The sequence below is a fragment of the Microcaecilia unicolor genome, chromosome 5 (assembly GCF_901765095.1).
Source record: "Microcaecilia unicolor chromosome 5, aMicUni1.1, whole genome shotgun sequence".
NCBI classification, from domain to species: Eukaryota; Metazoa; Chordata; class Amphibia; order Gymnophiona; family Siphonopidae; genus Microcaecilia; species Microcaecilia unicolor.
In genome coordinates, this window is record NC_044035.1 from 229,058,362 (window position 1) to 229,082,602 (window position 24,241).

The 24,241-nt window shown below is 42.9% G+C and overlaps 1 protein-coding gene across 2 annotated transcripts in view; it reads left to right on the forward strand.

Annotated features, from left to right (window-relative positions):
* The window catches only part of BRWD1 (bromodomain and WD repeat domain containing 1), a 523,732-nt gene that overhangs the window by 432,591 nt on the left and 66,900 nt on the right, over nucleotides 1-24,241 (forward strand). Inside the window, exon 37 of one of the 2 annotated variants that reach the window (XM_030203838.1) lies at nucleotides 3,324-3,493. In XM_030203838.1, coding sequence (XP_030059698.1) covers nucleotides 3,324-3,493 — 170 coding nt within the window. Of the gene's footprint in view, nucleotides 1-2,030; nucleotides 2,112-3,323; nucleotides 3,494-24,241 lie in introns of those variants that run through there. The other variant, XM_030203839.1, reaches the window with a different exon arrangement.

The window sequence follows — 24,241 nt, forward strand, 5'->3', positions numbered from 1 at the left end:
TTAGAAAAGGTGCAGAGAAGGGCGACGAAAATGATAAAGGGGATGGGACAATTCCCTATGAGGAAAGGCTAAAGTGGCTAGGGCTCTTCAGCTTGGAGAAAAAATGGCTGAGGGGAGATATGATAGAGGTCTATAAAATAATAAGTGGAGTGGAAATGGTAGACATGACGCATCTGTATTCTTTCCAAAAATACTAGGACTAGGGCATTCAGTGAAACTACAAAGTAGTACATTTAAAATGAATCTGAGAAAAATTTTCTTCACTCAATGTGTAATTAAACTCTGGAATTCATTGCCAGAGAATGTGGTAAAGGTGGTTAGCTTAGTGGGGTTTTAAAAAGGTTTGGACGTCTTCCTAAAGGAAAAGTCCATAGTCCATTATTAAAATGGACTTGGGGAAAATCCACTGCACCATAAAATCTTCTGTACTGTTTTGGGATCTTGACATGTATTTGTGACCTGGATTGGCCACTGTTGTAAACATGAGGCTGGGCTTGATGGACCTTTGGTCTGGCCCAGTATGGCAATATGTACTTATGTAGAAAACCATCCTAACTCACTTAGGACATGGAAAGCAATGAGCACAAATGCTCATAGTCTGTTTTCAAGATCTGCAAGCCCAGATGTTTGAGGAAGACGTGGATATTGTTGCTATTACAGAGACATGGTTCAATGATGCGACCATACCGGGCTGTAATTTTTAGAAAGGATAGGAAGGGTACCTGGGGAAAGGAAGAAGCTATATGGATCACCCTGAAAAGAGAAGATGGAACCTGTAGCCACACAGGTGTTATCTACAGACCTCCAGCTTAAATGGAAAAGCTGGACAATGCTGTTCTCAGTGGTCTTGATTTTCGCATTTGTCTATAGGCGTTGGCTGTGAACGTTGGCTATGATCTCAGCGGAGAACACTTGGTCTGTGATCCTGATGCAGAAAGGATTCGAAACGCTGGCCGCCATAGATCACAGCCAAAGTTCACAGCCAACGCCTATAGACAAACGTGAAGATCAAGACCATTGAAGAACAGCATAAGCTAAGTTGAAAAGCTTTAATATTCTTAGTTTTAAGTTGTGATATCTGGAGGTTTTTTCAGCCTATGATGAGAAAGTCCAACTCCGATTAAAGCATTTGGTTGCACAAAAGAGGAGTTTTCTCAAGGCTTTTTCCTCCTAATTATACCCACACCTGTGCCATATTATATGTCAACCCTGCTGTTATTTTTGGATCAATCTTATCATATTAACATCACACCTTATACTTTCCTTTTTACAGAAACAGGTTTGGTTATGATATTAGTTTGTATGTTGGTTGACCAAATCAACAACTCCAACATAGTGAAGGTGCATCAGTTAAAAGCAAAAAACTATTTCATTAGCATGCTTGTGATCATCTTCCATTGAAAACATTTACAAAGCAGCCACATGGTCTTTGTAGATACAGCTTATTATCTAGACTAGGCTTCTGCAGGGGCAGTTCCTTTTAGACAAGAAGTGCTGTGCAGTTTAACAAATCTTCAACTCATCTTTCCAACTGCAAGTTGGAGTACTTGGATTGTTGTGATAGTGTTCGTTCCACCCTGTGCAACATATTAGAGAATGACATGGGGACAAAATTTGTCCCCATCCCCACAGGCTCTGTCATCATTTGCACAAGCCGTGAACATTTCTGATTTTATATTTAAATCTTTTTATTAAAGTATAAAAAATAAAAATATTCTGTACAACTGTTCATAAATCACAAATAGTAACATAGAAAACAATAATAACAGTGAGCAATTGAAATAACACCCCCCCCCCCCCCCCCCCGCAACCCCTCTACCCTTCCAAAGCCAACAATAACTGACTTCTACTACTCCAAGGAACCCTAATCCATCCTGTTGAAATGTCCAGGAGGACAAAATACTACACGCTCTATATGCGCTAATGGGGAAGAAATATACCCTATGAAGCACTGTTATGATTTTTTAATCTGTGGATGAATAAGTCATCAACAGTCTGAGGATTCAGTCTAGCTGTCCTGTCTTCCACAGGAATGTGGATCGTGGAGGATCCTGAGTTGTTGATTTTGATGGACTCGTTCTAAAATCAGATCGAAGTGGAAGGCTTAATCTTCTCAAAGATTCAGTTGCTTGTGTTTTTACATCATCTGGGAAGCTAATTGGATCTTCTTTCAGACATGGATGTAGAAGAGAAGCAACACTGTAGTGGATGAACAGGAAAATAAGTGTCAGTTAAGTGTTGGAAATGCTCCTTGACACCAGCAATAATGGATGAATCTGTTGTGATACCAGTAAGATGCTTGAGCAGCTGGACACGTGATAGGAAGGACGTTGCAGATGATAGGAGTCTGATCAGCAGAAGAGACTTTTGTTGCCATATCAAAGGCAGACAAGACACAAATTATGTCATTTAACAGTGCCTCATTTAAATCCAAAATCAGCTTCTGCAGTTTATCATTGAATTCAGTTGCCAGTAGTCTAAAATGTGTTGATTTTACATATTGATGATAGCATTTTATAGATGCTGTTCCATCTAGTTGGAACAGCCTGTTAAGACTAGTCTCGAACTTTTAGAGAGTGATGTGGGGACAAAGTTTGTCCCTCTTCCCTCGGGCTCTGTCCCTGTCTCATACCACAGGCTCTGTCCCTGTCTCCACATCCCTGCATCATTCTCTACATCATATCAAAGCTTTATTCCTTCAAACAGCCCTGCTTATCTCTAACGGGGTTTTTCACAGACAAGAAATTAGCCACACATTCTGAGTACAGTTGACGCTGAGCTACAAAAATGACTGAGGAGACTCACAAGGCAGGCAGCTGCATAAACAGACATGTTCAGAAAAACCTATTGTTTTCAGAGCTCTGAGAGATTGTCTTGGTGCCATTGGATGATGTCTCCCACTTGTGTGGCTGATTTATCCTTGAGAATCCCTGTTACAAGTAAGCAACTTTGTTTTATTTAAATTATTTTAAGTTTGCAACAAAATTCTGACTCTGCTCCAAAATTTACATATAGCTATGAGTTCTGTGCACAAGCTATATAAAAATATTTCCTAGTGATCATATGTCTTTACATGATGGTTTTTGCTGGACTCTGATTGTACTAGGTCAAGCAAACCTCTCCATTTGTTCAATTTAAAAGACAATCATGACATTCTTAGTACAGTTTAATAGCATATGTGTTAATGATACTTAGCTAAGCCATCTGAATATTTTAGTTGGTTTCCATATCTAGCACTGCTGTAATGATGAATTTATATTTTCTTTATTGTATAGGATATCTTGTAACTGAAGTTTGACTTCAAATCTTTTTCTTTTGTGCAGATATACAGTATGACTCTGAGATTATCTGCATTACTTAAGGAAAAAATTAGCATCATTATTTCAGATTTTAAAAATGCTCAGAAATGCAAAAGAATGAAAAGAAACCAACAGTATAGCAAAAGACGGCAACATGGAAAAGGTTCACAGCAGCATAAGAGGAAATTGCCCAGGTAAACTAATTACCCACTTGTGTGATACCAGAATGAATGTGAATATGTGGTGAATTAAATATACAGAGCTTTCTCCTAAGACAAGCAGGACTTAGTTCCTCACATGTAACATAGTAACATAGTAGATGACGGCAGAAAAAGACCTGCACGGTCCATCTAGTCTGCCCACGATAAACTCATGTGTATACCTTACCTTGATTTGTACCTGTCTTTTTCAGGGCACAGACCATATAAGTCTGTGCAGCAGTATTTCCCGCCTCCCATCACTGGCTCCGGCACAGACCCCGTATAAGTCTGCCCTCCCCCATCCTAGCCTCTCAACCACCAACCCCTCTTCCCCCCGCCACCCAATTTCAGCTAAGCTTCTGTGGATCCATTCCTTCTGCACAGGATTCCTTTATGCCTGTCCCACGCATGCTTGAATTCCGTTACCGTTTTCATCTCCACCACCTCCCGCGGGAGGGCATTCCAAGCGTTCACCACCCTCTCCGTGAAGAAATACTTCCTGACATCTTTCCTGAGTCTGCCCCTCTTCAATCTCATTTCATGTCCTCTCGTACTACCGCCTTCCCCTCTCCGGAAAAGATTCGTTTGTGGATTAATACCTTTCAAATATTTGAACGTCTGTATCATATCACCCCTGTTCCTCCTTTCCTCCAGAGTATACATGTTCAGGTCAGCAAGTCTCTCTTCATACGTCTTGGAACGCAACTCCCATACCATCCTTGTAGCTTTTCTTTGTACCGCTTCCATTTTTTTAACATCCTTCGCAAGGTATGGCCTCCAAAACTGAACACAATACTCCAGGTGGGGCCTCACCAACGTCTTATACAGGGGCATTAAAACCTCCTTTTTTCTGCTGGTCACACCTCTCTCTATACAGCCTAGCAACCTTCTCGCTACGGCCACCGCCTTGTTGCACTGTTTCATAGGCTTAAGGTCCTCAGATACTATCACCCCAAGATCCCTCTCCCCGTCCGTGACTATCAGGCTCTCCCCACCTAACACATACGCCTCCCTTGGATTTCTACTCCCTAAGTGCATCACTTTGCATTTCTTCGCATTGAATTTTAATTGCCAAACGTTAGACCATTGTTCCAGCTTCTTCAGATCCCAATGGGTCAGCTTAAGTGCTGCTATCAAGGGAATTCTCTAGTTGAATGGACCAAAATGGTAGTGTCTGATCCAGCACTTTACAATTTATTATACTTTTTAAAACTGCCCTAAGATATTAATAACTTTCCTTTTAAATAAATCTAGATATTGCCAATAATTATAGCAGTGTCAGCTATGTAAAAATGCCCCTCCCCTCTATCAGAGTTTGGCAGGAACAGAAAGAAAGAAAATAAGACAAAGAGAGGTTTCCCAGTGCTAATTAAATTGATTAAGCAACAAGCCTTAAAAATTTTAGACAATATCAGGTAGGTTTCTCACCTAATGCCAGTCAATTTGAGAAGAGTATGGGATTTAGGAGTCAGAATAAACCTGTCCTTTTTGTAGGAGCTTGGTTCAGTCCCAGCACCTGGAAGGTGGAAGTAAGAGTGGAATGACCTTTAGTTTGAGTCCAACCCTGCTTGCCCCCAGCTGTGGGGGTGCTTAAGTCCCAATGGGTCAGCTTAAGTGCTGCTATCAAGGGAATTCTCTAGTTGAATGGACCAAAATGGTAGTGTCTGATCCAGCACTTTACAATTTATTATACTTTTTAAAACTGCCCTAAGATATTAATAACTTTCCTTTTAAATAAATCTAGATATTGCCAATAATTATAGCAGTGTCAGCTATGTAAAAATGCCCCTCCCCTCTATCAGAGTTTGGCAGGAACAGAAAGAAAGAAAATAAGACAAAGAGAGGTTTCCCAGTGCTAATTAAATTGATTAAGCAACAAGCCTTAAAAATTTTAGACAATATCAGGTAGGTTTCTCACCTAATGCCAGTCAATTTGAGAAGAGTATGGGATTTAGGAGTCAGAATAAACCTGTCCTTTTTGTAGGAGCTTGGTTCAGTCCCAGCACCTAATGCCAGTCAATTTGAGAAGAGTATGGGATTTAGGAGTCAGAATAAACCTGTGGGTGATGTCTACTACTACTACTACTATTTAGCATTTCTATAGCGCTACAAGGCGTACGCAGCGCTGCACAAACATAGAAGAAAGACAGTCTGTCTCTAGATGGAGTCTGGGTGCGGACACTGCCAGCATTCCTCTACCTTTAAGAAGCCTTTAGCAGGCCCACATTGCGCAGGACCCTGAGTCTTATTCTCTCTGCAGAGCAGTAAAAACTTCTCTACAGTCACAGCACAAAGAAACTTTATTTTGTCTGTTTTTGTGCCTTCCTGCCTCGCAGTTTGAGAGTAGCACGGGGTATTTTATTAAATTTCTCTCTTCTCATTCTTCTTAGGGTTTTCAGCTCTGGTTTTTTGTTGTTTTTTTTTTCCCCACTGTTCGTGGCTATTTTGAGCCTGAACTCCCAGCCAAGTTCTCAGTTTACTAGGACAAAGGATTTTTTTTCTTTTATAAAATTCTCTCCACCATTGAACCATTTGATTTTACTGCGGCTATCTTTCCCCACAGTGTCCCAGAAACCTGCCAGTGGGTTTCAGAAATGCAGACTGCAATAGGACCATGTCTCTGAGTGACACACATGACTTATGCCTAAAGCATCTGGGGCGCAATCATGACTCTTTAGCATGTCCTCTTCCTTGGCGTCCCTCCGGACCGGACCGGGATTGGACTGATGGGTTGTGCTCACCTTCCAGCAGGTGGAGACTGAGAAAAAAAACTGTGACTCTAGAGAGCCAATAAGAGCCCTGGTCATGTGACCTTAGCCTCAGTATTTTCTCAGTCTCCAGCAGGCAGGAGGTGAGCCCATTAGTCTCTCTATCTCTTTCTCTTTTAGAGGTTAATAATGACAACATTCCTTAGCGTCCCTCCGGACCGGACCAGGATTGGACTGATGGGTTGTGCTCACCTTCCAGCAGGTGGAGACTGAGAAAAAAAACTGTGACTCTAGAGAGCCAATAGGAGCCCTGGCCATGTGACCTTAGCCTCAGTATTTTCTCAGTCTCCCAGCAGGTAGGAAGTGAGCCCATTAGTCTCTCTCCTTTTCTCTTTAGATATTACAGATATTTCTGATAATTCTTCTGTGCCTGGAATCTTATTTAGAGGTTTGACAGGGTTTCCTTTCTCTTCTTTCTTTGACAGCCTCGGGGGTGTTAAACTCGGGTGTCTCGAGTCCACCCCCCTTCCTCCCCATTTCCCTGGCTTAGCAGGGAAGGGCCGTCCCTTTCTCTGGAAAGGTGTACCGTCTTTGGGAGAGGCAGCCACTTTTAACAGGCAGCTGCTTTAAAAGAAATAAATCAAATAAAAGGAAATTCAAAGAAGCAGCTTTCTTTCCCCAGACTTCTAACGAGCAGGCAGCTCCAGTGTTTTATTATGATTGAGGGGTTATAAAAAAAAAAAAAAAAAACAGAAGAAAATAATTCAGTGTCTGTGACTTTAAACAGCGATTTTTCTCGTCAGATTTAATTTCCTCCATTTTCTTGCGTTTTGGCGGCGGCAGTTTAAACAAATGAAAAAAAAAAAAAAAGAAAGGTGCGAACCGCGTAAGCGCGGCCACCTGTTTTTTCCGATATGGCTTAAAAGTTCAAACAGCTGCTGTCGGTCAGCGTCGCGCAGTTCACGCAGCCGGAACGTGTAAATTTTGCTCTCCCTTCAAGGTTTCTTCGGGTCCGGTGCTGCCTCCGTTTTTTTCGGGGCCTTTTTCGCCGGCTGTTGTTTCTTCGCCGTTCCACTGGGTTCCGCTTGTTCGGAGGTGTCTGGTGCGCTGTCGACGATCGCCACGGGGCCAGTGGCGCGAACGGCGGCCATTTTGTTTCTCCCTCCATCTTATCAGTCAGGGATCTCTCTGCTGAAGGTAAGGCTGCAGTTCATAGAGCAGTTCGGCTCCAAGATGTGTACACTTTTGTATGTGCTGAACGGCGTATTCTAAAATGCTCTTCACATCAGCAGGCAATATTTGGTTGAAAGGGGGGCTCCTTTCATATATGGATATATAACAAGCTTTTCTTCTTTTAAATTTCTATGTATCACGGGGCTGTTAACATTAGTTTTTTCTGGTGCTCAGTCATTTTTCATTGCCTGGTGGAAAATCTACATCTTATCATAATATCATAATTCATTTCAAGCATTTTCCTCAATAGCTGTAGTATTATACAGTGTTTTAAGAACTTTAGAAACTTTCTCTATAGGCATAGAGTAAATTTCTGTCTTTCTCATTCCCTGGTGAATAGGACTACATTGTCTAAGAGTCAATTGATTGATACTTTGCAATTCTGACCATAATATCTTAGTTCCTTTCAAGCATTTTACTCCATGCCTATGATGTTATATAGTGTTTTAAGAACTTAACAGACAATCACTCTCAATGGCTGTAGTGTTATACAGTGTTTTCTTTTTCCGACTTTAAGAAGCCTTCTCTAGAGGCATACAGTATATTGTTCAGATGCCATGGGGATATATCAGCTCTTTCATATTCTCTGAGGGACAGTCCTGTCTACCAAGCTCCCAATCACTCAGCTGCCTTAGCAGGCATGCTTTATTCATGTCTTCCCTTCTTTTCCAACTGCCTTGAAGCCTCTCATATTTCATTTTAGCTTTCTTCTGGTTTTTACAGGACATATGGTCACTTAGAGAATAAAGTCATCCTTTCACTTAAAGATAGTGGACGGTCCTCAAACCATCTACTCGTGTTTGTCTTTACTCTTATCAGTTCAGCATTGGCAGATTATAAACATCCTGGTTTGGTCCAGTATGCCTATACATACCATCTGCTATCTCTTCCTCTTCCTTAGAGACCTGATGTTATATCAAGCTTTCTTGAATTCAGATACAGTCTTGTCTACACTGCCTTCACCAAGTGGCTGTGGCACAACTTCACTTTTTTCGTTACAGGTAATTTCCAAGTTTGTCCTTTTTTCATTTTCATTCTATGCGCCTTCACTCCAGAGTGTTCTTTCAATTGGAAGGGGATTCACTCACTTCCTGTGTATTTATGCCATAGGTACATAAGTATGGTTATGCTGGGTAAGACCTAAAGTCCATCAAGTCCAGCATTCTTATCTAATGGGCATAGGTACATAAGTTTTGCCATTCTGGGGAAGCTCAAATGTCCACCTTTCTACAGCCAGAACAGCATTAAAGAAAAAAAAAAAAAAAAAAAACCTCTCACGAGAGTATCGAACAGAAATATCTGCTCCAAAAGCAAGGCTTTGCAGTAATTCTGCAAACTAACGCATACAATATTTGCCATGGCTGTTCACCACTAGGAACACTGGGGACCCTGGGCCTAGGTTCGGTGTTTTAACCTGAAACAAGCTCAACATTCATATATCTATTGGGTGTGAATCTGGTACTACTACTACTACTACTTAACATTTCTAGAGCGCTACTAGGGTTACGCAGCGCTGTACAAATTAACAAAGAAGGACGTTCCCTGCTCAAAGGAGCTTACAATCTACATCTTAGTGAGGGAGGACGCATGACCGTGGTACGTGGATTAGTGGTATGTGGATTAGGGAGATCCAAGAAATTACAGGCCGGTGAATCAGACGTTCATACTGGGACAATTTTTTTTTTCTGTCCGGAGCGTACTACCATAGCTGGTGGACTCCTATATTCAGAACTTTCTATATTCAGAACTTACCCAACTATGGAACGCCATAGAGATAGGGTTGGAGTTTGTAGCCCTATTTAACTGGTGTCCTTGATCACCCTTCCTCTTCTCCTCAGGATCCAGAGAATGGCTAGTTTTTTGCTTATGCATTAACCGGTCATTTTCAGCAGTACTCTCTCTTCCGTTCTTTTATAGATCTAAGAGGATGTTCATTGCGCTCTTAGGGTCATTTCATTCTTACCTAGACGACTGCCTAATTGGAGAAAGTCTTATCAGCAGAGTTCTCAGGTCACGCACCGGGTGTTGCATTTCTTACAGTCTCTAGGTTGGGTGGTGATTGTAGCCAGGCCTCTCATTTGATCTCTCATTTGATCTCTCATCAGATATCTCTGATTTTCTCTTTGTTTAGTCAGGTTGGCGCAGTCTTTTGTCTCCTCTGCAAACATCCCAGTTTATATTTTTCTTGGTGACCTTGGGCCTTCGGCCATTTCCTCGCTCTATTCTGCAGAATGCAATTTTACTTTCTAATGCCCAAGAAGGAATTTTCCTTCATCCTATTGCGAATCTCAGGGTCATCAATCGCGCTATTTAAGTGTCATCTAGTTATCTCAAGAACCTTAGTTCTGTCATTGGGATGCTTCGTGCAGTACACTTTTTGGCAGAAGCTTGTTTGTATATATTTTTTTTTTCTGGGGGACCTCAGCAATTCGTTTTACCTTCGGGTGAATTTTGTTTTCCCTACTGACAAACAAGGCGGAGAGAGCTATGTTGGTCCTTGCCATGGCAATGGGTTATGTCATCCGCCAAGGAGGAGTTAAGAGTATACTCTTGAGTTTGTACTCATTTTTTCTTAGTTGTGTCACCCTGCATTTAGGTGAATGGACTCTCATTTTTTCAGCCTTACTTCCTCACTGCGACACTTCAGGGCTATCTCTTTTTGCCTTCAGGCTCACGAACATTTCTTGCTTCTTCCGTTCAGCAACAGTCTTGACGGAGACAGGGACAGATGCCAACGTCCAGCAGGAGTTTTTCAACCTTCTTTATGCGTTTCTTCCGTCATCTCACTAGGTGTTTACGCAGAACCAAGGCACCCTTCTACATCCGGACCCCCAGTCACTCAAACTTATGGCGTGGTTACTGGGTCCGCAACATCTTTGATATTTTCGCAGGAAGTACTTCAAGTTTTAATTGCTTCCAGACAGAAATCCACATTAAAGTCCTATGAATCAAAGTGGTGACAGTTCACTCTGTGGTGCTCCTCTCGCCACTTCATTCCACAAACAGTATCCATTTTGCATGTTTTGGAATGTCTTCTGCATCTTGCGAAATCTTGTCTGTCTTACTCATCCATTAGAGTTCATTTGGCAGCTCTATCAGTGATGCATGATACTGTTGACAACCGCACGCTTATGCAGCATCCACTGTCAAAGCGGTTTCTTAAAGGAGTCCTGCACCCCCCGCTTCGTCCACCAGCTAGGTGAACTAGGTGAACAGACTCTTAAAGTTCTGTTTTCTAGTAGCCATAACTTTTTCTATAAAGTTTTCCTCTTCAAGCAGTGTTTCCTAGTAACCATTGCAGCAAGTAGATCTATGTGTGGAATACTTCTACGGTTGGTAACTTCTTTTCGGTCTGCTGTAGTTTAAAGTTTTCACCTTTCCCAATCGGTTTTTTCTTATTGGTTTTGTCCTTCTAGCCAGTAGGCGTAAAAGTTTTTCATTGTTTCTAACCCGCTATATCGCGAAGGATCAAGGAAATGAGAATGTCTATTTCTCTTCTTGCTGAGAGGGCAGTTCCACAGCGTATTACAACATATTCCACAACTTCAGAAGCGGGCTCTATTCTTACTACGGCGATTTTTGGTGCTCTCGGTGCACATTGGTAAGTTGGCAACTTAGTCCTAGTTTCATTTTATTTTGCTCATTGGGACACACTACATGTTAGTTGTCGCCAGGTGGCCTATGCAGCATGAACATTTCTCTGCAGTTTTCATAGGGTCCCTCCCTTCAGATTACTGCTTTGGTACTTCCCATCAGTCCAATCCTGGTCCGGTCCGGAGGGACGCTAAGGAAGGAGAAATTAGATCTTACCTGCTAATTTGCTTTCCTTTAGTCCCTCCGGACCGGACCAGGCCCCTCCCATGTTCTCTCTACTCTTTAGCTTCTTTTATTAAGTAGGAAGTGTATTCAGTAGGAAGTGTATTCATTCCTTTACGATTCGTGGAACAATACTATATATATACAGAACTTTACGTGGTCTATATCATTTCTCTGGTGGTTGCTGGTGAGCTCAATTGCTGGAATCTATCTATAAAACCTTAAATACGCCATACCACTTCTCTGGTGAGAGTTGTGGCTGAGCTCAGTTGCTGGAATATCTATAAAACCTTAAATATGATTTACCACTTTTCTGGTGAGAGTTGCTGGTAAGCTCAGTTGATGGAATATATATAAAATCTTAAGTGGGCCATACCACTTCTCTGGTGAGAGTTGCTGGTGAGCTATAAGACAAGTGAGCCATACCACTTCTCTGGTGAGAGTTGCGAGTGAGCTATATTATACGTGAGCCATACCACTTCTCTGGGGAGAGTTGCTGGTGAGCTATATTACATGTGAGCCATATCGCTTCTCTGGTGAGAGTTGCTGGTGAGCTATAGTACAAGTGAGCCATACCACTTCTCTGGTGAGAGTTGCTGGTGAGCTGTAATACATATCGGGCCATACCACTTCTCTGGTGAGAGTTGCTGGTGAGCTCTGATACTTGGCATTGCCGAGTGCTTTGTGGCTGCTAGGATTCCATACGGCACAGAAGGTCTTTCTTTCTTTCCTGCTTTGTTATTCAAATACTGAGGCTAAGGTCACATGGCCAGGGCTCCTATTGGCTCTCTAGAGTCAGAGTTTTTTCTCAGTCTCCACCTGCTGGTAGGCGAGCACAACCCATCAGTCCAATCCTGGTCCGGTCCGGAGGGACTAAAGGAAAGCAAATTAGCAGGTAAGATCTAATTTCTCCATTATGCTGCTACTTCTGTGACTAGGAATTCTCTGTTAGACGCTGGTCAGGTAGGGATTTCTTTTCCTTCCTTTCTTTCTTTTACAGCCTCTGGGGTGTTACATTCTGGTGTCCCGAGTCCCTACCCCCTTTCCTCCCCATCTCCCATACTTAGCTGGGAAGGGCTACCCTTTGCTTAGAAAGGTGTATGTCTTTGGGAGAGGCAGCCACTATAGAAAATTAAAACTACAAGTACTTTTCTTTCCACAGCATTTTAACGAGCAAGTTCAGCTGTTTAAAAAAAAAAAAAAAGACAATCCACAGACTGCTAAGGCAGGGAGCTCTATGCTATTCTATTGCTCTTGAGCATTTTTTTCTTCTTTCCCAATCACTATAGGAAATTACAAGCAGAAGTATTTTTCTTTCCCCGGACTTGTAACGAGCAAGCTCAGCTGTAAAAAAATAAAAAAACCCAGCCTTCTAACGAGCAGGCAGCTCTGTGCTAGTCTATTTCTCTTCAGCACTGTTCTTTTCTAGCTTGGCTGTGAAAAAAAAAAAAAAAGCTTAAGAAAATCATTCTGCTTTACCGTGCCTTTTGTCTTTCTCACAATTTCTTTCGCCGTTTTCTCCCGTTTGCAGCAGCGGGCTGCGGCTTGTTTAAAACAAAAAAAAAAAGGCGCGAAGCACGAGTCCTCGGTCGGGCAGAGCTCCGCCATGCAGGGGAGGCTACCACATGTTTTTATCAAGGCCGCAGTGCAACTGTTTTTTTTTTTTTTTTTTTTTTTTTTTTACAGAGTGTGCGTTTCTTCGGGGGCTCTGCAGGCGCCGTCATGTTTCTTCGGCTTTTGATTGTCCTCCGTTTTTTCTTCATCGATTCTCACTCATTCTTTTATTTTTGGCGCGGAAGGCCGCCATTTTCTTCCCGCAGCTGCAGTTTCTCCGACGCAGCACGTTTTCTGTTTTTTTCTGTTTTTGTACTGTGCAGAGGGGAATGGAGACAGTGCTGTCTGGCGAATCTCAGGAGAGGGAAGGGTTTTTTCCCTGATCTGTTCCATGCTTAGCCTGCAAGTATGGCCTTGAAAAAGTTTCGGGGGATTTTTTCCACCCTTTTCTTATTTTAAAGGATCTTTATCCTTCCTTCGCCCAGGTTTAGCTCACTGTGCTCCTATTTTCTGCAGTGTATGTTTTTCACATGGAAGGCTGATTAGTTTTCACCTTTGTCCACATAATTTGCACAAATTGTTTCAGGCTGGTGGTTCTGTAATCTGGGCTATTCCGGGCCTGTGGGTTCCCAATGTTGGGGCTGTCTCATTATTTCTGATTCATTAGTTCCCTCCACGGTATGTACATTCTACACAGTTGTATAACCGGAGTTTCCTTTCTCAAGCTTGGTTTACAGTATTGTGTTTTCTGCAGCTTCGGCTGTAAAATCTAATTAATTGCATAGATAAATAAGTACTAATAATCCCCAGGGATTTTAATAAAGGTATGTTCAGTTCTAGCTTTTTCAACTTTAGTCTTTTTTACAAAGCCTCTGCTGGTTTTCTTACAGGGTCAGCATCTTAATGCGTTTTCTGCATGGTGAGGATTTTATTTTCAGACATTATTTTTTCACATAACTTACGGGTCTGTAGGAGTTTTTTTTGGCCATCTACAGTGGCTGTCATTTCATCTAAGACTATAGCTAAATCTGCGTTAGCAAGTGCTATATCTTTTCTTCTCCGGTGTAAGATATGTTCTATCAGTGTATATTTAGCTCTGCTGTAGTTCTCACTTTTTTTACTTTTATGTAATGAAATTTTACTTACCTGGCAGCCTTTGTGGGGTAGCTCAGGAGTGTTGCATGAGATCATTGGTAGCTCAGCTGGTAGTTTATCTGCACTTTCAGTCAAGTCTGCAACAGTCATTTATATGCCTTCTCCTCCTGCAGGATTTTTTCTTCTATCGTGGTATATTTGACTTTACTCTGGTTTTTCACCTCTTTAGCTTCAGGTGATCAGGTACTTTCTCGATGATAGCCTTTACATTCTTCGCTCTCTGTTTCTCTGAAGGCAGTGGTCTCCGATAACCTGTAGGAGTTTGTAGTTCAGGACTCCTGTTTCCACTTTCTGTAGCTGGGACGGAATCTTTGCAGATTTTTCGAGACAGCTAGCCCTCTAGCTTTGCCAATCTTTTTCAGCCGTCCTTTTACAGTCTCCCTGTTTTTCTTGCTGCACTGCTAGTGCGGTACAGGACAATCTTCAGCAGCTCTTGGATCTTCAAGTTTTTTGCTATGGAATCATCCTATTTTGTTTATTGGCGGCTCTTGCATCTTCAAGTTTTAGGCTTTGTAAGCATCCTATTTTGGTTTGTTGGCAAAGTCATACTGCTATTTCGTGCAGGGTACTGTTTTTAATATCCTTGGATCTGATGGCAACTTACCTACATATTCCTTTCAGGACCGCTTGCCAAAAGTTTTGTGCGGTTTCAGATTCTGGGACACCATTTTTTCGCTTTCATGCGCTGCAGTTGTATCTCGCAACAGTCACTCCCACCGTTACCAAGCTTTTGGTAGTGGTGGCAGTAGTTCTTATGGAAGAGAGAATTCTACTTTCCAGTATCTACATGTCCGGCTCATCAGGAAAACTTTTTATCAAGCAAGTTGACCGGTCTTAGACCGAGCGGCTGGCTACTAAGGTGGTACAGATTCAAATATTGCTTCTAAGTTGCGTTCTTTATGTTCGATATTATATTCAGGTTACTGCCCATGACAGCGATTTGTTGGAGTTCTTTCCTAGGCTATATTTTTCTTGACATTTCTCTGATATTCTCTCATATCCGGATCACCTGAGGTGGTCTCTGTCTTCTCAATAGTGCAGCACTCTGTTCTGGTGTTTCAACCGTAACGACCACTACCACCACAGTACTAAGGTTACCACACCTGTTACTAGTAGTAATGCTGGCTAATTCTTTGTAAAAGAACAAACTAAAACATCATTACTGCACGTTTGTCTCTATAATATTACACAGTGGACATGTTTTATCGTTCCTTGGCAGATTCTGTGGCTGGGGTGCCTGTGGGTTAGGCAGGCTACCCCATTTTCAGGTGGCAACTTGTCACTTCTTCAATTTCTTCAAAATGTAAATGATTTCTTTACTTCTAGAGGAGTTTCTTTCTCTGTGAGAGTCTGTCGGACAGTTCCTTGACAGTAGCCTATGTCTTTTCTCAAAGATCAATGTAGAGTCTACTCTTCACATGGCAGAAGGCGACTTTATTAGCATGGGTAGTTTTTCGCCTTACTGTCGCTCTCAGTTTTTTCATGTGGTCGGAGTAAAAAAACAAAAAACGAGATTTATTAAGTGCATTTTTCTCTTTTGTTTCTCCCTAGTTTCAGGGGAATGGACTCTCACCTTATGAGTGTGGTCAGCTGATAGTTCCTTATTGGGACGCTTCAGTTCTACAACATTTTGCTTTTGCAATGTCCTCACAGGCTCCTCGCTTAGTCTCTCACTGAACTGTCTCGTCAGCGGCAGGGGTAGGTGTCCTCTTACAGCGGTAGTCTTCTCTATCTCTTTCCTCCATTTTTTCTCTGGGGTCATCTTTTACAAGAGATCGTGACACATGGGGGCCCAGTAGTTCTGGCAGCTCTATATTGGTCCTGAGATCCAGGATATGCGAATCTTTAGCGTCTTTCTTGGTGTCTATTCTACATCTTCCTGTTAGCAAGGCCCTGCTGTTCCACAGTCCCATCTTTAATTCAGACCAGGTTTGTTTTGGTCGTCTTCTTTGGTTTTTTCTACGGCCTTGTTGAGCTAAGACAGGATTTGCTGCTTCAGTAATTGTAACTAGGCTGCGGTTGCATCATCGGACCGCGTCTCTCTCTTTTCTTTACCTGCAGGTTGCAGCTGTTTTTTCTTCTTCTTTCTCAATCAGTTTTTTCTTGCTGTTGTGGGGTCTTCTTCGTGATCTTAAGACAACAAGAGATTCAATGAGTTAGACATTAACAGAGATCTTGCCAATTAAGGGAGCTGTTACATGGTATTTCACAACTATTTATCATTTTCAGCGCTGGGATTGTCCTGTCCTTCTGTTACATGGTATTTCACAACTATTAAACATTTTCGGCACTGGGATAGTTCTTCTGTCCTAGCCGATCGGCGTAACATATTGGTCGTTTCTGCTTTGCTATATTTCGCTGCATTAGGAAGTTCAGACCTTCTAATTGTCTTCTCACCGGGGGTACAGTTACAGTAAGACCTAAAACTCATTTCACAACTAGATAATCGGTTGTCCCTTTGCAGAGTGATTTCTTTTGGGGGCCCTCAAAGTCCTTTGTACATTGAGTGGTCCCTGTCGCCAGTAGGCAGTCTTGGCAACTCCAGTATTCCCTCAGGGTTTCATAGGGTCCCTCCCGTAACATTACTGCTTTGGTACTTCCCATCAGTCCAATCCTGATCCGGTCCAGAGGGACGCCAAGGAAGGAGAAATTAGATCTTACCTGCTAATTTGCTTTCCTTTAGTCCCTCCGGACCGGACCAGGCCCCTCCCAGGTTTCGTCTTTTGTTTTTCACAGAATTAAAAAAAAAAAAAAACAACCAGATGCTACTATATATAGAGACTTTTAAGTGGGCCATGCCATGTCTCTGGTCGGAGTTGCTGGTAGGCTTAGTTGCTGGCATATATATGTAGCTATATGTATGTATGGTTTTATATATATATAGAACTTTAAATAGGGTCTTACCTCTTCTCTGCTGCGAGTTGCTGGTGAGTTATAATTCATGTGAGCCATCTGGTGGGAGTTGCTAGTAAGTTTTACTGCGAGAGGGACATACCACTTCTCTAGTGAGAGTTGCTAGGGTGCTCAGTTGCTGGTATGTATATGTAAAACTTTAAGTGGCCTATACCACTTCTCTGGTGGGAGTTCATAGTGAGCTATAATACAAGTGAGCCATACCACTTCTCTGGCGAGAGTTGCTGGTAAGCTGTAATACAAGTGAGCCATACCACTTCTCTGGTGAGAGTTGCTGGTAAGCTATAATACAAGTGAGCCATACCACTTCTCTGGTGAGAGTTGCTGGTAAGCTATAATACAAGTAAGCCATACCACTTCTCTGGTGAGAGTCGCTGGTGAGGTCTAATACAAAAGGGGCCAGACCACTTCTCTGGTGAGAGTCGCTGGTGAGCTCTAATACTTGGCATTGCCGAGTGCTTTGTGGCTGCTAGGATTCCATACGACACAGAAGGTCTTTCTTTCTTTCCTGCTTTGTTAGTCAAATACTGAGGCTAAGGTCACATGACCAGGGCTCTTATTGGCTCTCTAGAGTCACAGTTTTTTTCTCAGTCTCCACCTGCTGGAAGGCGAGCACAACCCATCAGTCCAATCCTGGTCCGGTCCGGAGGGACTAAAGGAAAGCAAATTAGCAAGTAAGATCTAATTTCTCCTTTGTGCTTAAATGCAGAAGAGAACTCTGAAGTCTAGAGAAATGGTGCATGAGACACGTTTTGGCATCCAGATCTCCGATACATTAATATCAGCACTGAGAGCATTGGTCCCCGTGGCTTCTGGAGCTGAGCCAGACATTGGTGATGTATCAGCATTAAGGAGGTCTCTGCTTGCCTTGGTGTCAAGCATCAGTAGTGCCTTGGACCAAGCATCCTCAGACCCAGAACTGAGGAAACACGTGGATTCTGTGTCGGCACCGAAAGACTCCGATGCTGGGCACTGAGTAAAGACGAAGAAACACCAACATTGGCCCTCCTCGAGGCGCAGTACCAGGAGCTCCTGTTCACCAGCATCGCCAATACCTGAGAAACATTGGCACCAAGAGGACTGCTCCCACTCAGTGCTAATGTGCCAGTCTTCTTGAAGCTGGGACCCCGTTTCCAATTTGGCACCAACCACCTCACAGGCTGTCTCCACACTGGCACTGACCCTGCTTTTACTGATGCCTGCCCTCGACGAATGAATCTGGGCATACTTAGGGAGGAGTTGGGGTACATCCTTTGACGATGTGATGCTGAGGCATCAAGAGCATCTGCGCTGTGGACTTACTCCAGCCCGTCCTGGAGACCCATTCGTTGTCTATTGGGCAGTCGTCAACACTGTTGTCCGAGCCATGGCTGTGTCTGATGCGGTGACTCTCTCCAGTCCATTGGGAGAGGAAGCTGCCCCAGAGGCACCTTTGTGCCTTCACTCTGGGCCTGGACATTCCAGAAGCCAAGGCAGGTGCAGACTTGGACTTTACAAGATGAATATTTTGCTTAGTTTGAGTCATACCAGTCTTGGGCGTCTGAGGAAGAGCCGGAGGACTTCTCGGAATCAAGGTCTCTGAGTCTTCCCTCAGACTCCTCTGTGCCGGAGGAGAGAGTCTCTGCCAGAGGACCTCTCCTTTGTGGGGTTTTTGAGGGAAACGGAGGCCATTCTTTTTCATTTGGAGGTGGGGGATGACCTCTGGGCAGAGTTGATGTCCTCAATTGAGTCTCCCTCCTAGGACTTGTGCCCATTCACAAAGTCCTGAAGGATAAGAGGGTCGTCTGCTCGTCGATCATGGAGCTGGTAGGCAGATTCCAAGATGGCGCTGTGAATAGACGCACCTGTGTTTGCTCCTGGAGGCTGCTGTGTTTGTGAGTTTCTCTCGGTGCCTCTGTAGCCTCGTTAACCATGGGGAAGCAGAGGGGGAAGGTAAAGGAATTTCCCTCGGTTCCTGTGACCTCCTCGACAATGAAACAAACAACCCTGCAATTTCCCAGGCAGCAACCGGGTCCTCAGGGAACTTCGACCCCCACTGCAGCTCTTGGCCCTTCGGAGTCGATTGAGAGTGGAAACGGGGCTTCCTTGAGCCCTGTGGAGCGAATTGCACCTCCCCAGCCTGGAAGAGAGTTGCTGGCTGTTCAAACAGAGACAGACGCCGAAGTGGCTCAGCTGGTCCTGTCTGAGGGTGTGACTGCAGCAACAGAGATAGATTCTCAACTTCGGGAAACATTACTACAACAGGCTTCAAAGGTATTGCCTCAAGCTATTGTTTCCAAGTTAGCTCGGGCTGATAGTCTACCTTAATCTCCTCCTGTGGCTAGTGGAGTGATTAGATCAGCAATTGTGACGCTGGAGTCACTATGGGATATGGTTTACCTCTATGCAAACTACTTTAAAGCAGAATTCTTCTGATATTGAAGTTCTTTCTGAGGCTGCCCTGCTTCAAGCACAAGTGACTGCACAGCAAACCCAGAAATTGGAACGTGTGGATATCAAAATTCAAGAAATGGGATCTATAGAAACAGCTTTGGTTAAAGACAATAATTTCCTACATAAACGACTTGAATACCTTGAAAATCAGACTAAAAGGCTTAACCTTAGGTTTCTTAATTTTCCCAAATCGCCATTAATTTCTCCTTTGGAGATGGTTAAAAAATATTTGGTGGACATCCTGGGAATGGATAAGGACTCATTCCCTCCCATTACACGGGCTTATTACATCGGGCGTACTGGAGTGGTGGTGGGAAATCCCCCCGTAATAGGGGAGGGAATGAATCTTACCTCATTCCTAGAAAGCTCATTAGAAATAGTTACTCAGAGGTTAACTCTGCTTGCCACTTTCGCGTTGGAGCCTGATAGGAATGCCGTACTATGGCTTTCGTTGAGACACTTAGAAAATCTGTTTTTGGGCTCAAAGGTCCGTATCTTTCCAGATCTCTCACGGCCTACACAGATGAGACAAAGGGCCTTTTTGGAACTTCGCCCCAGGGTGGTGGCATTGGGAGCAAATTTTGTTTTGCGATTTCCTTGTTTTTGTAATGTGGTGCTTGAGGGTAAACATTTTCAGTTTGTAGATCCAAAACAGTTGAAAGAGTTTATTGATGCAAGAGTTGATGTGAATATAGTAAACCTTCCCTAATTTAGCAGGCTGGGGTCTGAACCAGAGGAAGCATCTATTGATTATTAATTTTTGTATCTTTTTTTTCTTTTTTAATTTCCTTAATCTTGGAATCAAATTTCTTTAACTTGTGGACAAATGGGCTGTAAAGATATATACTTATCATTTTTGTTTCCTAATGTTAAATAATGCCGATTGCATATTCACTTTATGTGGTGATATATTGGAAAATTTAAATAATAAAAATAAAAAAGTCCTGAAGGATGCACACTTATTTTGTTCTTAAATGATTTTTTTATCATCGGGCTCTTTTCCATCTGCTCTGGGTGGTATTGTTTTGACACAAATTCTCAAAAGCAAAATTAGATGTTGGTCAACCCTCGTTACAGACGAGTGCCTAGCAGTACGCTTCTTGCTTAATTACTTCAAGCAAATGTTGCTGAGTTACCGTCAGAGTTTTTGTTTAAATTGTTTACATCCATTGCAATTTTGTGTTTGTTCTTTTCACTCTACTGAAGCAGTTTTACTGGCTGCTATTTCAGAAGTAAAAAAAATGTTATTCGCGCAGGGTAAAGCAGCAATACTCCTGCAGTTTCATCTTACCACCGCATTCGACATGGCAGATTATAATATCTTGTTGTACAAACTGAGAGCCTTGTTTATTAAGCCACCCTGTAGGCATGCTAATGTTTTTAGCGCGCGCTAACCCTAGAGAAACCCATAGGAATATATAGGTGTGTCTAGCATTAGCACACGCTAAAAATGCTAGTGCACCTTAGTAAACAGGGCCCTGAGTTTCTTAGGTATTGTAGGCAAGGTAAATTGGATGGAAGAATTTTTAATTCATAGACATAGACAAAAGGACTTTGAGAAGAAATTAGCGTTGGAAGCAAAAATACATAGTAAAAAATTTTTTAGATACATTAAAAGCAGGAAACCGGCCAAAGAGTCGGTTGGGCCGCTGGACGAAAATGGTGTTAAAGGGGCGATCAAGGAGGACAAAGCCGTAGCGGAGAAATTAAATGAATTCTTTGCTTCGGTCTTCACCGAGGAGGATTTCGGGGGGACACCGGTGCCGGAAAGAATATTTGAAGCGGGGGAGTCGGAGAAACTAAACAAATTCTCTGTAACCTTGGAGGATGTAATGGGTCAGTTCAGCAAGCTGAAGAGTAGTAAATCACCGGGACCTGATGGTATTCATCCTAGAGTATTAATAGAACTAAAAAATGAACTTGCGGAGCTACTGTTAGAAATATGCAATCTGTCCCTAAAATCGAGTGTAGTACCGGAAGACTGGAGGGCAGCCAATGTTACTCCGATTTTTAAGAAGGGTTCCAGAGGAGATCCGGGAAATTATAGACCGGTGAGTCTGACGTCGGTGCCGGGCAAGATGGTGGAGGCTATTATTAAGAATAAAATTGCAGAGCATATACAAAAACATGGACTGATGAGACAAAGTCAGCACGGATTTAGTGAAGGGAAGTCTTGCCTCACCAATCTAATGCATTTTTTTGAGGGGGTAAGCAAACATGTGGACAATGGGGAGCCAGTTGATATTGTATATCTGGATTTTCAGAAGGCGTTTGACAAAGTGCCGCACGAAAGACTCCTGAAGAAATTGCAGAGTCATGGAATCGGAGGTAGGGTATTATTATGGATTAAAAACTGGTTGAAAGATAGGAAGCAGAGAGTAGGATTGCGTGGCCAGTATTCTCAGTGGAGGAGGGTAGTTAGTGGGGTCCCGCAGGGGTCTGTGCTGGGTCCGTTGCTTTTTAATGTATTTATAAATGACCTAGAGATGGGAATAACTAGTGAGGTAATTAAATTCGCCGATGACACAAAATTATTCAGGGTCGTCAAGTCGCAGGAGGAATGTGAACGATTACAGGAGGACCTTGCGAGACTGGGAGAATGGGCGTGCAAGTGGCAGATGAAGTTCAATGTTGACAAGTGCAAAGTGATGCATGTGGGTAAGAGGAACCCGAATTATAGCTACGTCTTGCAAGGTTCCGCGTTAGGAGTTACGGATCAAGAAAGGGATCTGGGTGTCGTCGTCGATGATACGCTGAAACCTTCTGCTCAGTGTGCTGCTGCGGCTAGGAAAGCGAATAGAATGTTGGGTGTTATTAGGAAGGGTATGGAGTCCAGGTGTGCGGATGTTATAATGCCGTTGTATCGCTCCATGGTGCGACCGCACCTGGAGTATTGTGTTCAGTACTGGTCTCCGTATCTCAAAAAAGATATAGTAAAATTGGAAAAGGTACAGCGAAGGGCGACGAAAATGATAGTGGGGATGGGACGACTTTCCTATGAAGAGAGGCTGAGAAGGCTAGGGCTTTTCAGCTTGGAGAAGAGACGGCTGAGGGGAGATATGATAGAAGTGTATAAAATAATGAGTGGAATGGATCGGGTGGATGTGAAGCGACTGTTCACGCTATCCAAAAATACTAGGACTAGAGGGCATGAGTTGAAGCTACAGTGTGGTAAATTTAAAACGAATCGGAGAAACTTTTTCTTCACCCAACGTGTAATTAGACTCTGGAATTCGTTGCCGGAGAACGTGGTACGGGCGGTTAGCTTGACGGAGTTTAAAAAGGGGTTAGATAGATTCCTAAAGGACAAGTCCATAGACCGCTATTAAATGGACTTGGAAAAATTCCGCATTTTTAGGTATAACTTGTCTGGAATGTTTTTACGTTTGGGGAGCGTGCCAGGTGCCCTTGACCTGGATTGGCCACTGTCGGTGACAGGATGCTGGGCTAGATGGACCTTTGGTCTTTCCCAGTATGGCACTACTTATGTACTTATGTAATGGCCAATAAGCTTTCAACCAATTGGAGTCCACCTTGTGGTATCCCCTAAGGCTCTCCACTTCCCCATCCCTATTCGACATATATATGACCAGTTTTTACATAGTAACATAGTAAATGACGGCAGATAAAGACCTGAATGGTCCATCCAGTCTGCCGAACAAGATAAACTCATTTTACATGGTATGTAATACTTTATAAGTATATCCGAGTTTGATTTGTCCCTGCCGTTCTCAGGGCACAGACCGTAGAAGTCCGCCATGCACTGGTTTTATTCTCCAAATGCCGGCGTCGCCACCCAATGTCCGCTAAGATTCCATAGATCCCATTCCTTCTAAACAGGATTCCTTTGTGTTTATCCCACACATGTTTGAATTCCATTATCGTTTTCATCTCCACCACCTCCCGCGGGAGGGCATTCCACATATCCACCACCCTCTTTGTGAAAAACTACTTCCTGACATTACTCCTGAGTCTGCCCCCCTGCAACCTCAATTCATGTACTCTAGTTCTACCACCTTCCCGTCTCCAGAAAAGGTTCGTATGTGGATTAATACCTTTCAAATATTTGAACGTCTGTATCATGTCACCCCTGTTTCTCCTTTCCTCCAAGGTATACATGTTCAGGTCAGCAAGTCTCTCCTCATATGGTTTGCAACGCAAATCCCATACCATTTTCGTAGCTTTTCTTTGCACCGCTTTCCATCTTTTTACATTTTTAGCCAGATACAGCCTCCAAAATTGAACACAATACTCCAAGTGGGGCCTCACCAACGACTTGTAGAGGGGCATCAACACCTCCTTTCTTCTGCTGGTTATACCCCTCTCTATGCAGCCTAGCATCCTTCTAGCCACGGCCATCACCTTGTCATATTGTTTCTTCACCTTCATATCCTCCGACACCAACACCCCAAGGTCTCTTTCCTGAGTCGAGCTTGCTACTCTCCCCTCCTATTCGGTATCTTTTGAGTTTCTACACCCCAAATGCATCACTCTGCACTTCTTGGCATTACATTTTAACTTTGATTTACAAATAGAAACCCTTGGTAAAAAAATTTTCTTTTTTTCAAATTATATTCAGTCTCATCAAAATCTTTATTATAATAAATATATTATTAAATACTACAGTGCTCAGTTGTGCATATTAACAATCACTCCACATGATTGACTATAATATGTAATCACTCATACATCACTGCACTGTGTCCCTACCTACCTCCAAGATTAAAAACAAAAGGTTTTATATAACAAATTAGTTATATTGATTTCAAAGTACTTATCTGGAGACGGTATCCTGGGGCACAACTCGTGACAGCATGTCATAGTCCATATTCCAGAGTGAAAGATAAATGTGAAAGTGCGCTCGTGTATTCTTAAAATAGTCCTTCTCACTTCAGATCTTTCCTCAACCACTTGAGTGATCCTGTCCTCT